The following is a 13,989-nucleotide window of genomic DNA, read 5'->3' as shown; positions in this document are numbered from 1 at the left end:
AATTATGAAAAATAATGTTACTTTAAATTTTAATTCGTAAAGTTGGAGCTGTTAATATATTAGGTTTTTAGAATGGCATTTTGTTAAAATTTTACATCAAAAAGAGAATCATCTATAGTCGACTTAATGACCAACTCATACAATAGTTACTTATAAACATATACTACATAACTAATATCTGGTCCCATCTGTCATACACACATACACCTTAAAGTTAGTACTACAGCCGGTTACAAATCTAGCCCACTACTATTCTCATAACTAATATATGGTCTCATCTGTCATACACACATACACTTTAAAGTTAGTACTATTTACAAATCTAGCCCACTACTACTTTTTCTTATCTTTTATCTCCTCGAAATATGTTTATAGCTTGTTTATAGCCTGCTATTCTACCTGTTCCGAGGAGTCGAAAAAAAATACACGAATTACCCATCCACGTATCTACAGTTCTACACTGTTGCCGTTATCCCCTTCTCTCCCAAATTTCTCGCCCCCAAAACCCTCTCCTCTGCACAGCTCCTTGCCGCACGTGCCACGCGCCCGTGCAGAACTGCAGGACTTCCGCCATGGAGCCCGTCGCCAAGCGGCCGTCCCGTGCGGGCGGAGGCGGGTCCGCCGCCGGCGATCGGCTGAGCGCCCTGCCGGATGGCCTCCTCCACGCCGTCATGTCCTTCCTCCCCGCGCCCGGCAAGCCGTGCAGACCTGCGTGCTCTCCAAGAGGTGGGTACACCTCTGGCGCTCCATGCCTTGCCTCAACCTCCAAACCCCGGGAGTTCCCGGGATCCATCGAGTATTGGGGACCCAACGAGAAATGGGGGAAAGTGCTGGATTTCACCACCAACCTTCTGATGTTTCACCATATGCTCCCTCTCTAGACGCGTTCCGGATTGATACAGGAATGGATCCGATGAACCCTGGCCATTTTCGGCATGTCGATCGATGGATCCGTGGTGGCATGAAGTACTGCCCACAAGTGGTAGACATCCATGTTGGTATCTGCCTCAAGTATGAACTGCCCCATCTAGGATCCTCGAGCTCCTGTTGTCTCAAGAGGTTGCGCCTTACTGAGAACTTTTACGGTACAATATACTATCAGTATATACTGACAGTATATAAAAGGGCATATTAGGAATTTGATAGAAAAATAAAACAACACTTTAGTAATTTTTGGTTCAAATTGAATCTAATTGAGAGTACCTGGTCCTGGATCTTATCGTGCACTTGGGGAGGAGCATACTGAGCGTCATTTGATGACAAAGCACATGACGATAGCACGATTTGATGATAGTATAACGAAGAAAAGACAAAATTACCCTTTCAAAGTTTATACTGCAATCTAATTAAATAAAAAATTAAATCAATCTACACCGTTAGATCATATATACTAGCAGTATATTGTACCGTAAAAATCCTCTTCTTCTGTGGCTTTGGATAGTCGTTTCGCGGAGCACCTACGCGCTGGCTGCCCTGTTCTGGAATACCTGGAGCTCGCTTACTGCCGCACTGAGTTTAGCCACATTCGATCTGGCACGTTGAAGAACTTGGTTATTGAATATTGCTCATCTCGCTCCATACATAGCTTGGTTATCATTGCTCCTCGTCTTGTGTCCCTGCGTCTACTCATTCGGGTTAGGGATGGTACTGTTTCATTGTATGGGGTGAATTCCCTTGTGGAGGCATCGATTGATGTAAGTAACTGTCAAATGTCGCCAAGCGGCGAGGCCATGCTTCTCGGTGCCCTGTTCAGTGCCACCAATTTGGAGTTGAAGGGTACTCGGGCAATGGTAAGCCTTCCTTATGGGAGATCTTATCTCGTGTGTGTGTATAAGAAGTGAAATTCTATGATTTCGTTGTTTTAACGACCTGCTGCCCTAAGTTTTGAAATCTTGTATTTCAGGCAATACTGGATGAGGAATTGGATAAATTCCCATTATTCAACAACCTGAGAAACTTGTCACTACACTGTTGTCTTCGAGACAAAGGTAATTTGAGTGACAGATTCAAGGCTCTTGGAAGATTACTACAAAAGTCTCCTAATTTGGAGAAGCTTACTTTGCAGGATTGCTGGGTATGACTTTGGTCTTTAGCTACTTTGTGTTTGTGTTTCTTTTCTTTACCTTTCTGAACTTATAAATTCTTATGCCTACCAAAGTTTTTAGGGGGCTCTGAGACTGAGAGGGAAAAGCAAAAGACCAGTACCTGTGTGCCTCTCAAAAATCAGGATCAAGTGTCTTTCCAATGTCAGAAGTTGAAGTTGATTGAAATCAAATATAACAATGAACTTCGCTGTGATCACCAACTGTTTCAACTTATGTGGGCTTTCTGGAGAAACCTAAAGAAGACTAGGATCGTTCTTACCAAAATATAGAGAAGCCCCTGGTATGGTACTTTCACGAGTGATTCTCTTCCCTATACACTCCTGAAGTTTGGCATATGCAATGCCATTTTTGGTTCTGCTTGTTGATGGAGTAGAACCATCTATTATCAACTCTCTTCTAAATGATATATGTATTTGCGCTATTAATAGAGGCATAGCAGTGTGGTAAACTACTTTTTGTTGAACGTAGTAGCGGCATAGAAGACAGTTGGATGTAACAACAAACAAGTAACTGATGATTTCAATTTATGGAACCAGTAGTATCAAGTAGCAACCAAATGTTATCTTTATGTTGCATATATGCCCACCACCTTTACAAGTAACTGACTGTTTGTTTTCGATCAAGGGAAGTGGCAGCAATCTACTGGGCATTTGGATATTGTCAGTTATGGTGTAAATGTGTCATTCTGTCTGTAACTAGTGGTGTTTGTAGTGCTTATATCTCATTACAAAATTGCATAAATCCCATACTTCTTCAGGCATCATGGTGCAGAAATACAAGTTCTGTTCTAGGAAAAATTCAGGTGCTCGTGGTGCTTCTGTTTATCCCCATCCTTTTACATGTTGCATCAGACTTAAATTAATTTGGTATTCCATGCACATATGACACATTCGGTTATTATTTTCTAGGTTTGATAACTAATAAACTGATGCAATATCCACTTTTTTAAGAAATAATTTTGTGTATGTCAATATCAGAAGTTAAGTCCATTAAACAAAAGACCCTGAAATCAACCACAAACAAACTATTCGTACTTTTAGACATATTTGACTTCTCCAAATATTGCAGGCAAAATCTATCCTATTAGCAAATCTCTTTCCCCAATGAGATATTATGTATGGAGTAGCTGCATGAGTTGGCAATTTTTGGCATGAAACAAAAACAGTTGGCTACTCCGATTACACTTTCGGTTAACATTTAAAAAATTGGTAATTTTCTACTACCTCCATCCCAAAATAATTGTAATTCTATGTTGTTTAGCATATATTAAGATTTGATAAGAAAGACTATGGTGCCCTTCATTAAATGGTGTTTATGTGAGAGTGGAAAGATGGATGAGGGTAAAATAGGGAGAAATTTGAATAAGAGATGATTGATGGGGCAATTAGTACTCTAGAATTACTATTATTTTGGGACAAATTTTAAATCCTAGAAATATAATTATTTTGGGACGGAGGTAGTAGATTATACTTTCGGTTCAATTAGAGAGATAAATTGTTAAGAAAAACGATAATACCATTAGGACCACATGCTTCAAACACGATATTAGAGTAAAAATTTAGAAACTATGCAACTTTAATTTTGCCTTCACCCTAAGTACACCACTAGTATGCATCATATTCCATCTTCACTCCAGCTGCAGCTCAAAAGCTTTTAACCCTAGGGGCATTTTCTTTTAACTCTAGGGGCATTTTCGTCTCTTTGAAGAATTTATCTCTAATTGAGTCAAAAATGTCCTCCAGCAAATTCTTGGTTTTTATAGTCTTTCAGTTGTGACATGTTTTTATGATATCTATCAACAAATCACACCAATTTTAAGTATTATGTAGCAAATTTTATCTTTTTTTAATGTATATACACTATACTAGTACAAAGTTTTCATAATGTATTGATCTCAGCCTGTTTACATTTTTTCATGATAGTCAGAAATTTACGTACACATACATACAAACTTTATACGCGTATATACAAACTTTATATATATGCATGCAAACTTTTATGTCTAAAATATGTACTCATAAAATTTTGGTGCGGCATAAAGTATGTCAGTATGTACACATAAAGTTTTGGTGCGGCACGGCTGCAAGAGCTACGACTGATGCGGCGGCGCAACGTAGCAGCCAGGGCGCGGTGCGGTTGCGCGTGGTGTAGGTGATAGGAGTAGGAGTGTAGGACTAAGGCCGATGCTGCGGCCAATGCATGCGGCGCAACGATGGCAAGGCGCACAGTGCAATGACGACGAGGCAAACGGCGGCCGGCATGTTTTTGGACGCAACATTCGATGTAGCTACTCGTCGTGGTGGCCACTCAACTTCCCAGCAGATTGTGGAGTGCAGCCTCATGCCCTCATCGGCTGCACCTTATCCTCATCCATCGCTGCCACCACGACCTCCATTCCTTCAGCCACCTCACCCACACCCACTCACTCGCCCTTGTCATCCGTTAGGATCAAGAGCATCCCCAGCGGATACTCCATCGCGTCCTCTATCCACAAAATAGAGGTTCAGAGTAGAAAAAAGAGCTCCAGCAGATACTCCATCCCATAATCCAAATTGAGCTCATCCTCCATCCGGGGAGAGAGAAACGTCAACTTTAGCGTTTCTCTCTCCTCACACCATCCTGTAACCGCCAGCGTCCACAACCAATCTCCCGCCCCCATTCGGATCGATGCCTTCCACCGAAGTTTCCTCTTCCTCTACTCGTTTTTGGTGGCGATGGGGACTAGAGTGGAGGAGTAAAGCTAGAGATCAAGGAAGAGGCATACCAGATCTGAAAGGAGAGGGAGGGTGTAGCCGCCCCCCGCCGGCCACCTGCCGCCACCGAGATTCGACGCTAGCAGACGCCGTCCTTCGCCTGCTGCCTCTGCCCCTGCGCCCCTCCGTGTCGGTGCCCAGCAACCCGAGCGGCGGCCGCCTCCGTCGCGCCGCCCAGCAGCCCTGCCCTCGCCCTCCCTCGTTGCTCCGCCCTGCCCCGCCGCCATGCTCGCTGCCCGTGTCGTCCCGCATCGCCCTCGCCACTCCGTCTCCACTCGCGTTTTTCTTTTTTTTTTTCCTATAAGAGCAGGTACAATAGCAGACTATTAGCCAGCTGTAAACATATTTTAATGAGATAAAAGATGAGAGAGAAGAGTAGCGGGCTACAGATCTGTAGCCAGCTGCAACACGAACTCTAAGACGCAATGTGTGTATGATGGTGGGACTATATATTGATAGTATAGTAAGCAACTATTGTACGAATTGATTATTAGATTGACTACATATGAATTGGAGTTGATAGTGGACTATACTATTAAACTTGCTCTAAGCGAGAGGATAAGTCCGTTTGCTAGCGAGAGGATATTCGTAGCCTCTCCGTCTCCCACTCATGTACTGTAGCTCTTAGATTTTTGCTATTAATAATTTTTCTTCCAATATTATTACGATTAATAACACAGTTAAAATTTAGTAGTTTAAAATATATTCCTTAAAAACACAAATATAAGCTTAGTTGGAAGATATTACTAAAATATATAGAAGGGTGGAATATAGATGATGTAATATAGATGATCTGTTGGAATGAGAAGGAATATGAATCATGAATCTTTTTTGGATGACCAACCATATAGATATTTGAAGGATCAAATATGGATGAGCTACTGGGATGCTCCAAGCCAAGCCAAGCCAAATAGCCCAGCAATCCAAATTTATGTTTGGTTAGAATAAAATGCAAATTCTCTTTTCACGCCCCTAATCATGACTAACCCATCAATTTAGAAGGAGAATGTAATGGAAGTGCTATAAGTAGAAGAAAAATGCTTCTGGTTGAAAGGAGAAAAATGAAAGGAGAAAAAATTTATATCATTTTTTGGTACCGGTGTTTTTTCTGTGCTATTGATCACATTTTCTCAAATAAAATAAAATAAGTTCCATGAACATATCTACTGGCGGTATCCTCTTTCTCCCTAAACTTCTCTCTCTTTCTCTAGCCCCCCAAAACCCTCGGCAGCCGACGGCGTCGCGATCCTTCCTAATCGACGGCGGCGGTGCGGCTGGTCTGGAGCGGCGGTGCTGAGGCCGGCGGAGTCATGTAAGTAAACCTAGCCTCGTCGGAGCCGGATCCGCCGGCGATCGGCTGAGCGCTCTGCCGGATGGCCTCCTCCACGCCATCTTGTCCTCCCTCTCCACCCGGCAGGCGGTGCAGACGTGCGTGCTGTCCGAGAGGTGGAGGGATCTGTGGCGTTCCCTGCCTCGCCTCCACCTCGACAGCGAGGATTTCCCAGGCTCCATCAGGGAGAAATGGGGGAAGATACGGGATTTCAACACGAACCTGCTGATGCTTCACCATGCTCCGACCTTGGATTCGTTCTGTCTTAGCATAGGATCTGATGTGGATCACGTCATTGGCCAGCGGTCTCGAGATCTCGTTACATGGATCCGCGGGGGCATGAAGTACTGCCCGCAAGTGCTGGGCATCCATGTTCTTGGTTCAAACTGTGCTAGCTATGAACTGCCACATCTAGGCTCCGCCACCTGCCGTCTGAAGAGGTTGTACCTCCATTCTTCATTTCTCCGGTTGATTTTGGACAGCCGTTTCGCGGAGCAGCTACGTGCTGGGTGCCCTGTTCTGGAAGATTTGGATATAGACTCCTGTCAGATTGAGTTCTGTCACATTCAGTCCGATACATTGAAGAACTTGGGCATTCGAGGTTGCTCATCTCGCGAATTTGGTGGTTTGGTTATCAGTGCTCCTCGTCTTGCTTCCCTGCGCCTGGACATTCCGTACTACACCCATAAGAACGGTGTGTTGTTAAATGGGGCGAATTCTCTTGTGGGTGCTTCTGTTAGTGTAATACCTTGCCAAATCTCGCCAGAAGGTCAAGCCACGCTTCTTTGTGGCCTGTTCAATGTGACCAATTTGGAGTTGGACGGTATTCAGGCAATGGTAAGCCCACTAGAGATATCTTTTGTTCCATGCATAACTCCATAGCTATTATAACTCCATAACAATTTGTAAGACCTGCCGACCTCGGTTAGCTGACCTTACTTTTGATATCTGAATTTCAGACAATGCTACAGGAGAAGTTCAATAAATTCCCGTTATTCGACAACCTGAGAACCTTGTCACTAGGCAGTTGTTTCAGTGATGAAGTTGATTTGAATGACAAATTCAGGGCTCTTGCAAGATTGTTGGAAATGTGTCCTAATTTGGAGAAGCTTACGTTGCAGAGTTGTTGGGTACTCAACTTTGCTCTTATCTACTTTGAATTTGTGATTTTTTGTTGTGATCCTTTCTTGCTTGACTCATAAAAATTCTTTTGCTGCCAAAAGTTTTTAAGAGGTTCTGGGACTCGGAGGGCAAAGCGAAAGACCAGAACAGGTGGGCTCTGTCTCCAAAATCAGGACCAAATGTCCTTCCATTGTGAGAAATTGAAGTTGATTGAAATCAAATATGATGATTATCTTCACTATGATCACCAACTGTTTCAACTGATGTGGTGCTTCTGGAGAAACCTAAAGAAGGGTACCATCGTTCTTACTAAAATCTCTAATGAGTTTTCTATTGTTTCTGCGGATTCTCCGAGTGAGGAGGATTCTCTTTCGGATTAGCATATACAATGCCATTACCCTGCTTGTTTAGGCGTACAACCACCAACTATTAGCACCTTATAATGGCATGGTAGAGACTAGAGAACTCTTTTGTATGCCCCATGTTGAAATTATATATGTATTAGCGCCCTTATAATGGCACGGTAGAGACTAGAGGATCGACTACTCTTTATGTTTGCCGTGTATGTAACTGATGGGCTGATGTTCATTATGGAACCAGCTGTATTCATTAGCAACAAAGTATTCTCTCGTTATGTCGAATATATGCAGTTTCATCTGGGCACATATTTAATGACTCCATGTATATTAAGTACGGGGCAAGCTCTGCAAGTTCAGTTCGCTGTCAACAGATAAACATTAGCTATCGTGTGGACTGTGATAGTAATGAGATTTTAATCCAATTCGCTTATGTACCATGCTTGATCTGAGATCACGATATGAAGCCCGCTCAGTCCAACAAACTTCCATAATACTGTATTCTCTGGCATCCACTGACCACTCATCCTCACGATACCATCATTTAAAAAAAAACGAAGAAGCGAACCAATCCAACATTGCGTCTTGCCATCTTGGGCTCAGACCTCAGAGTTCACGATCCTGATACCATCACCAGCGATATCATCGGTTTTTTTTTTCTAAAATCCGTTTGAATTTTGTCAATAAAAATAAAATTCAGTTTGAATTTCTTTTTTCAAAATTTGACCAAAAAAATCGAGTGAGGAAAGTCCGGAGTCCACTTAAATTGTTAACCCTGCCTTGTGCTCTTGGCGATGGCTTCCGTCAGGGAGGCCGTGGGCTTATCCGCGCGCTCGAGAAGGAGCGGGGGTTGTTGGGTTTACACCTTTTCCCCTCCCCAAATTTCGGCATCGTCTCGTCCCAAAACCATTGTGCCGCGTAAACCCTCACCTCCCCTAATCGCCGGCGGCAACCGACGACGGCGGGCGTCGCGTCGCGTCGCGTCACGCTCCTCCCCTGCGGCCGGCGGCCGGCGGCGGCGACGTCTTGCGATGGATCGTCTGAGCGCGCTGCCGGATGGCCTCCTCCACGCCGTCATGTCCTTCCTCCCCGCCCGGCAGATGGCGCAGACGTGCGTGCTGTCCAAGAGGTGGGTACATCTGTGGCGCTCGGTGCCTAGCCTCAACCTCGACATCCGTGAGTTTCGTAACCTCTCAAAGGAGGATGATGATGATGATGATGAGACATGGGGGAAGATGAAGGATTTCATCGCAAACCTGCTAATGTTCCACCACGCTCCGACGTTAGATACCTTCACCGTGTGCACCGGGGTGGTAGTTCAAGCTGCGGTTGGCAATCGCAGTCGTCGCAATCACCGTCACAACGATATCAACTATCACGCCGTGGCTGACAATCGCCGTCGCGATGTCGGTAGATGGATCCGCGGCGGAATCAAGTACTGTCCCCGGGTGCTGGACGTCGCGGTCGCGCCCTCCGGTTCTGGGTGTAGGCCGCCGCCCGACCTGGGCTCAGGTTCTTGCTGCCGTCGTCTCGAGAGGCTGCGTCTTTCTTGCTTTGCTCTGGACAGCGGCTTCGCGAGGCAGGTGCGCGATAGCTGCCCCGTGCTCCGATGCTTGGAGCTCCACCGCTGTCACATTCAGTTCAGCCACATCGAGTCCAGCACGCTGAACAAGCTGGTGATTGAAGGCTGCATAGGCTGCTCTCTTAGTCTTGCTATCAGCGCTCCTCGACTTGCTTCCCTGTGCCTGGACTTATCGTACGGCGCATACAAGAATGGTGTTTCGTTAAATGGGCTGAATTCCCTTGTGGAGGCATCTGTTACTTTAAATGTTTTCCAAATCTCACCAGAAGGTGAAGCCATGCTTCTTTGCGGTCTATTCAATGTGACCAATTTGGAGTTGGAGGCTATTCATGCCAAGGTAAACCTTCCTTACGGCTTGTTTGGTAACTCGAGGGAAGGTGATTGGGAGTTTATACGAGGGAATTGATGATGAGATTAATATAGGAATTTGATTTTTAATCATAATATCTTGTTTGGTAGAGGTGATGGAAATTGATAGGGAGTTTAGTTGGAGATTAGGTCATTAATAAAAACGGATGGCTGAGATTTGCTTAGACAAAGTAAAGGAGGAATTCCCTCCCAATTACCTGCCCCTACCCAGGTATTGAAAAGGAGGGAGTTCCTTCCTCAATTCCCCATCCCCATCCCACCAAAATTTCCATGTCTCCCAACCAAACAAAACACTTAATAGCCTCATCCCTCTAAACTCCCAATCCCTCTTAAAAACTCCCTCCAACCAAACGAACCGTCAATGTTTAACTCCATAAGTATTATATATGATACTCTTAGAGATTTTTGCCATCAGCAATGGTAAGATCTTCTGACATAAATTAGCTGATCTTTAGTTGTTATTAGTGTTGTAAAAGACGAATACGGTAGAAAGCCGGTGACCCCGGCTGGCGACGCAGCGCGGTATAGATGGAGGAGAGTGGAGGTGGGGGCTTCCTCTCCTTCTCCCCTCCCTTCTGTTCCCCTACCTCGCCGTCCGAGTCGGGACGGCGCCGCATTGGTGGCGGATGGTGGCGGCGTCTCCGACTGGCGTGGCGAGGCGAGGCAGCGGCGCAGATGGAGGCGGCCGGCTGCTGGGCGATGGCGCAAGGGGCTTCCTCTCCCTCCTCCCTCCTCAGTCTCTCCTGTCTCGTCGGCCGAGGCGGGGCAGAACCATGTTGGAGGCGGACGACACTGTCGGCCCTAGCTGGCGAGGGTCATGGCTAGAATAGAGGCGGCTGGTGGCTGACGGTGTCGACCACGGAGATAGGGCATGGTGTGCAGAGCTTGGTGTTGATGGGGGCGTTCTGAGAGGCGGAAGGGTTGACGGTGGTGGGCACTAGTGGCGTGCGCAGCGGCGGCCCTAGGGACCTAGGTGGCGATGGCGGTTGGTCTTCTCGGTGGTGGTGATGATGGCTGGTCAGCTCGGTGGCGTGCTAGGAGCGAAGCTGAGCGCATTTGGTAGCGCCAAGGGTGGTGGCAGAGGTCAGCGACGAAGATGATGTGGCGGCGGCGGCTCCCTAACGAGATAGGCTGTGACGACAACTCGATGGAGGTTGTGGACTGCGGGGATGATGATGTTGTGGCGGCAGCTCTCCGGCGAGATAAGCTACGGCAGCTCGACGGAGGCCGTGGTTTGGCAATGGCAATTCTCTGACGAGATACGCTTCGACGACTTAGCAGTGGTCAAGTTTATATAGCAACAACAAAGGGGCAGCGTGATCGCTTTCGTGTGATGTGGTGATGAATTTTGGCGGGATAAGCTGCAGCGGCTCGACGGAGATGGTACTCTGCAATGATGATGGCATGGCGGCGATGGTCGCATTCACGCTAAGGGGGCATAGATTGCCCGCCCGACTTGAAATTGATGCTTGGCAACGTGAAGGCGGTTGGACGGATTAGTCCTGTCCCTTTTCTTTGCTCATGGCAGAGCGAAGGAAATTTTACGGTTGTTGCAACGTCAACGAGAAGGTGTGGTGGCGAAAAGGCGGGCTAGCTCTGCAACCTCCGATTTTTGAAGTGTTGAGAAAAAAAATCTAGTCTTTTTTTTTCTTTTAGGTTATTTATTTTTGTGTATCTCGGTTACGAGACGTGGAGTGTATGTACTCATGTAACCTTTGGCTATGTATATCCATTTATGGATATACAGGCCGGTTTTTTATCCATTATTTAAGGGGCTTGCTTGTCAATAAGTCCATATGGGCTGCAGCTGTGCATTAGTTATTTTTTTTAAGAACAAACGGGATTTATTGGCCTATTAGACATGAAACAGCCTATTTATTGTGTCATGTGGCTGCATAATTGTTTTACACAGTTAATGTCACTCTGAGTTGACAATACAGCGCGGTTTGGCTAGTTTTTCGGTTAGACTACTGATTAAACAGTCTTCGCGGTCGACTTATAGTACACTGGTTTTATATATTTGAATTTCAGGTAATACTTCATGAGAAATTTGACAAATTCTCATCATTCAACAACCTGAGAACCTTGTCACTAGACGATTGTTTTCAAGGCATGGGTGATTTGAAGGAAAAATTCAAGGCTCTCGGAAGATTACTGGAAAAGTGTCCTAATTTGGAGAAGCTTACATTGCAGCATTGCTGGGTATTCAACTTTGATCTTTATCAACTTTGGTTTTATGATTATTTTTGTGGTCTTCCTTTAACATCTTACGAATCCTTATGTTTCCAATAGTTTTTAAGTGGTTCTACTCAAAGGGCAGAGATAGAGACCAGAACGAGTGGACTCTGTCTCCAAAGTCAGGACCAAGTGACCTTCCATTGTCAGAAATTGAAGTTGATTGAAATCAAACATGACAGTGAACTTTGCTGTGATCACCAACTGTTTCAACTGATGTGGGGCTTCTGGAAGGACCTAAAAAAGGCCACCATCATTCTTACCAAACTTTAGAGAAGCCTTCCTGTTATAGTGGTATGGTATACTCTCAGCAGTGGTTCTCTTTAACAGACACTCAGGTTTACCACGCAATGCCATCTTTTATGCTCATTGTTTAGGGCGTGCCACCAACTACTATCAACTTTCTTTGAAATGATATATGCATTATCGTCGTTAGTAGTGGCACAATAGAGACTAGAGAGGTAGACTGCTCTTTTGTATGGCCCCTGAAAACGCTGTTGGATGGATGTAACAGACAAGTAACTTTTCCCTCAAAAAAAAAAAAAAGGGACAAGTAACTGGTGATCTGATGTTTATGGAGCCAGTAGTATTCAGCAGCAACCAAATATTCTCCTTATGTCTAATATACTTCCTCCATATTTTAATATATGATGCCGTTGACTTTTTAATCAACGTTTGACCATTTGTTTTATTTAAAAATTTTGTGAAAATATGAAAATATTTATGTCATGCTTAAAGAACATTTGATGATGAATCAAGTCAAAATAAAATAAATGATAATTACATAAATTTTTTGAATAGGACAAATGGTCAAATATTGGACAAAAAGTCAACAGCGTCATACATTAAAATACAGAGATAGTATTATATATGTAGCTTCGTCTACTCATGCAATAATTCCATGTATATTACCCTTGCAACTTGTGCTGGTTTGTTAGCTGCTTTTCATTGGCTTATCTAATGTTGGCTGAGTCTAGCAACATTGATTGGTACACGTGGAATTAATGTTTAGCATTTCAAATAAATCAAGCAATAATCTTGAGAGAAAAATGACATGGAGAAAAAAGTACTCTAGAGACTAGAGCTAATACTAACTGGGAGTGAGATCAGCTTGGACGCTGTTGGTGTGCTGCAGGCTTGCTGCACTTGAATCCGGAAAGAACTACAGAATTTAGCATCTAGAATGATCATCGGGGGCTCTAATTATTTTGAATAAAGGCTCCACGCACGCGTCATGGTAAATATGTGTATATAGTTTATATGCCATAAACTATATACATTTGTAATATGCCATGTTGTGCTATACAAAAATGAGGAGCATAGCTCCTTAATTTAAACAAAATCTGGAACACTTTTCGAAAAATATCATCACCAATTTTATCATTTAATAGGAAACTCAACGACAATTTTTCATGAATAAGAAACCCTAAATAGTGTGGACATAAAAAGGAGAAAGTTTAAGAATTTTCATAATAAAGTGATTTGCTATGTTAAATTAGAACTTAAAAATTAATTGCAAATTTTATTCGAATGTACTATTTTTTCTTAAGTTTCGATAAAATTTAACTAATTCTTATAAAACATTGCAAAACTTATACTACCCGTGTACTTAACATAATATCATCTTCAAAATCAAGACCAACTCCATTACACATGTTTTATCATTGTTTTAACAAACTATATATCTATAGAGATTAAATGCAGTTATACAGAAGAGTTTTCATTAAAAATTCTATTAATATGATATTTACTTTTTAATAATTAAAGATATCGATATTTGACTGCACACATATTGTAGGATTCGGTTTTTCTTTTTTGGAAGGGCAGAGTAGTAATTCTCACCGCACAGAAGGCACCGTGTGCGGGTTAAAAATGAAAAAAAAATAAAAATAAACCCACCCTCTTCCTCTCCCAAAACCCTCCTGCGTCGCTCGACAACGGACCTAGATCGGCGGCCAGAGGCAGGCCTACAACAATTCAAGGGTATTCAAATGAATACCCAAGAATTTTGGCAAAAAGATAGATATATATACTATGTATTTTATATGTGTATTCAAAAAATTAAAGAGAAGACATCAAACAGCCCATCAAGCAAAGAAACCATCCAATCGTGTCCTCCCCTTCTTTGTTGGCCCAT

The 13,989-nt window shown here is 43.8% G+C and overlaps 2 protein-coding genes and 1 pseudogene across 2 annotated transcripts; all 3 read left to right on the top strand.

Annotated features, from left to right (window-relative positions):
* Positions 1-513: 513 nt before the first annotated feature.
* LOC127770848 (MEIOTIC F-BOX protein MOF-like) lies at positions 514-2,645 on the top strand (annotated as a pseudogene).
* Positions 2,646-6,161: 3,516 nt separating this feature from the next.
* Positions 6,162-8,209, top strand: LOC127769996 (MEIOTIC F-BOX protein MOF-like; the record flags this gene model as incomplete). The annotated part of the gene is made up of 3 exons (XM_052295664.1): positions 6,162-7,025; positions 7,148-7,318; positions 7,412-8,209. Coding segments are annotated over 3 exons (1,314 nt in total), but the record flags the coding sequence as incomplete, so codon positions are not given.
* Positions 8,210-8,697: 488 nt separating this feature from the next.
* Positions 8,698-12,125, top strand: LOC127769273 (MEIOTIC F-BOX protein MOF-like). Its single transcript, XM_052294808.1, has 5 exons — positions 8,698-9,585; positions 10,640-10,700; positions 11,146-11,186; positions 11,649-11,819; positions 11,910-12,125. The coding sequence occupies exons 1-5, from the start codon at positions 8,698-8,700 to the stop codon at positions 12,123-12,125; spliced, it is 1,377 nt and encodes a 458-aa protein (XP_052150768.1).
* Positions 12,126-13,989: the final 1,864 nt, after the last annotated feature.

Source organism: Oryza glaberrima, chromosome 4 (assembly GCF_000147395.1).
Source record: "Oryza glaberrima chromosome 4, OglaRS2, whole genome shotgun sequence".
NCBI lineage: Eukaryota > Viridiplantae > Streptophyta > Magnoliopsida > Poales > Poaceae > Oryza > Oryza glaberrima.
The sequence above is the reverse complement of the archived record's forward strand: the minus strand, read 5'-3'. Positions and strand labels throughout refer to the sequence as shown.

Excerpts from the sequence above, each read along its gene's own strand:
- LOC127769273 (XM_052294808.1), top strand. The coding sequence starts at position 8,698 with ATGGATCGTCTGAGCGCGCTGCCGGATGGCCTCCTCCACGCCGTCATG. Across the intron at positions 9,586-10,639 it reads TGGAGGCTATTCATGCCAAG|CTCGGTGGCGTGCTAGGAGC; the intron begins GTAAACCTTCCT and ends ATGGCTGGTCAG. Across the intron at positions 11,187-11,648 it reads GTTGCAACGTCAACGAGAAG|GTAATACTTCATGAGAAATT; the intron begins GTGTGGTGGCGA and ends TTTGAATTTCAG.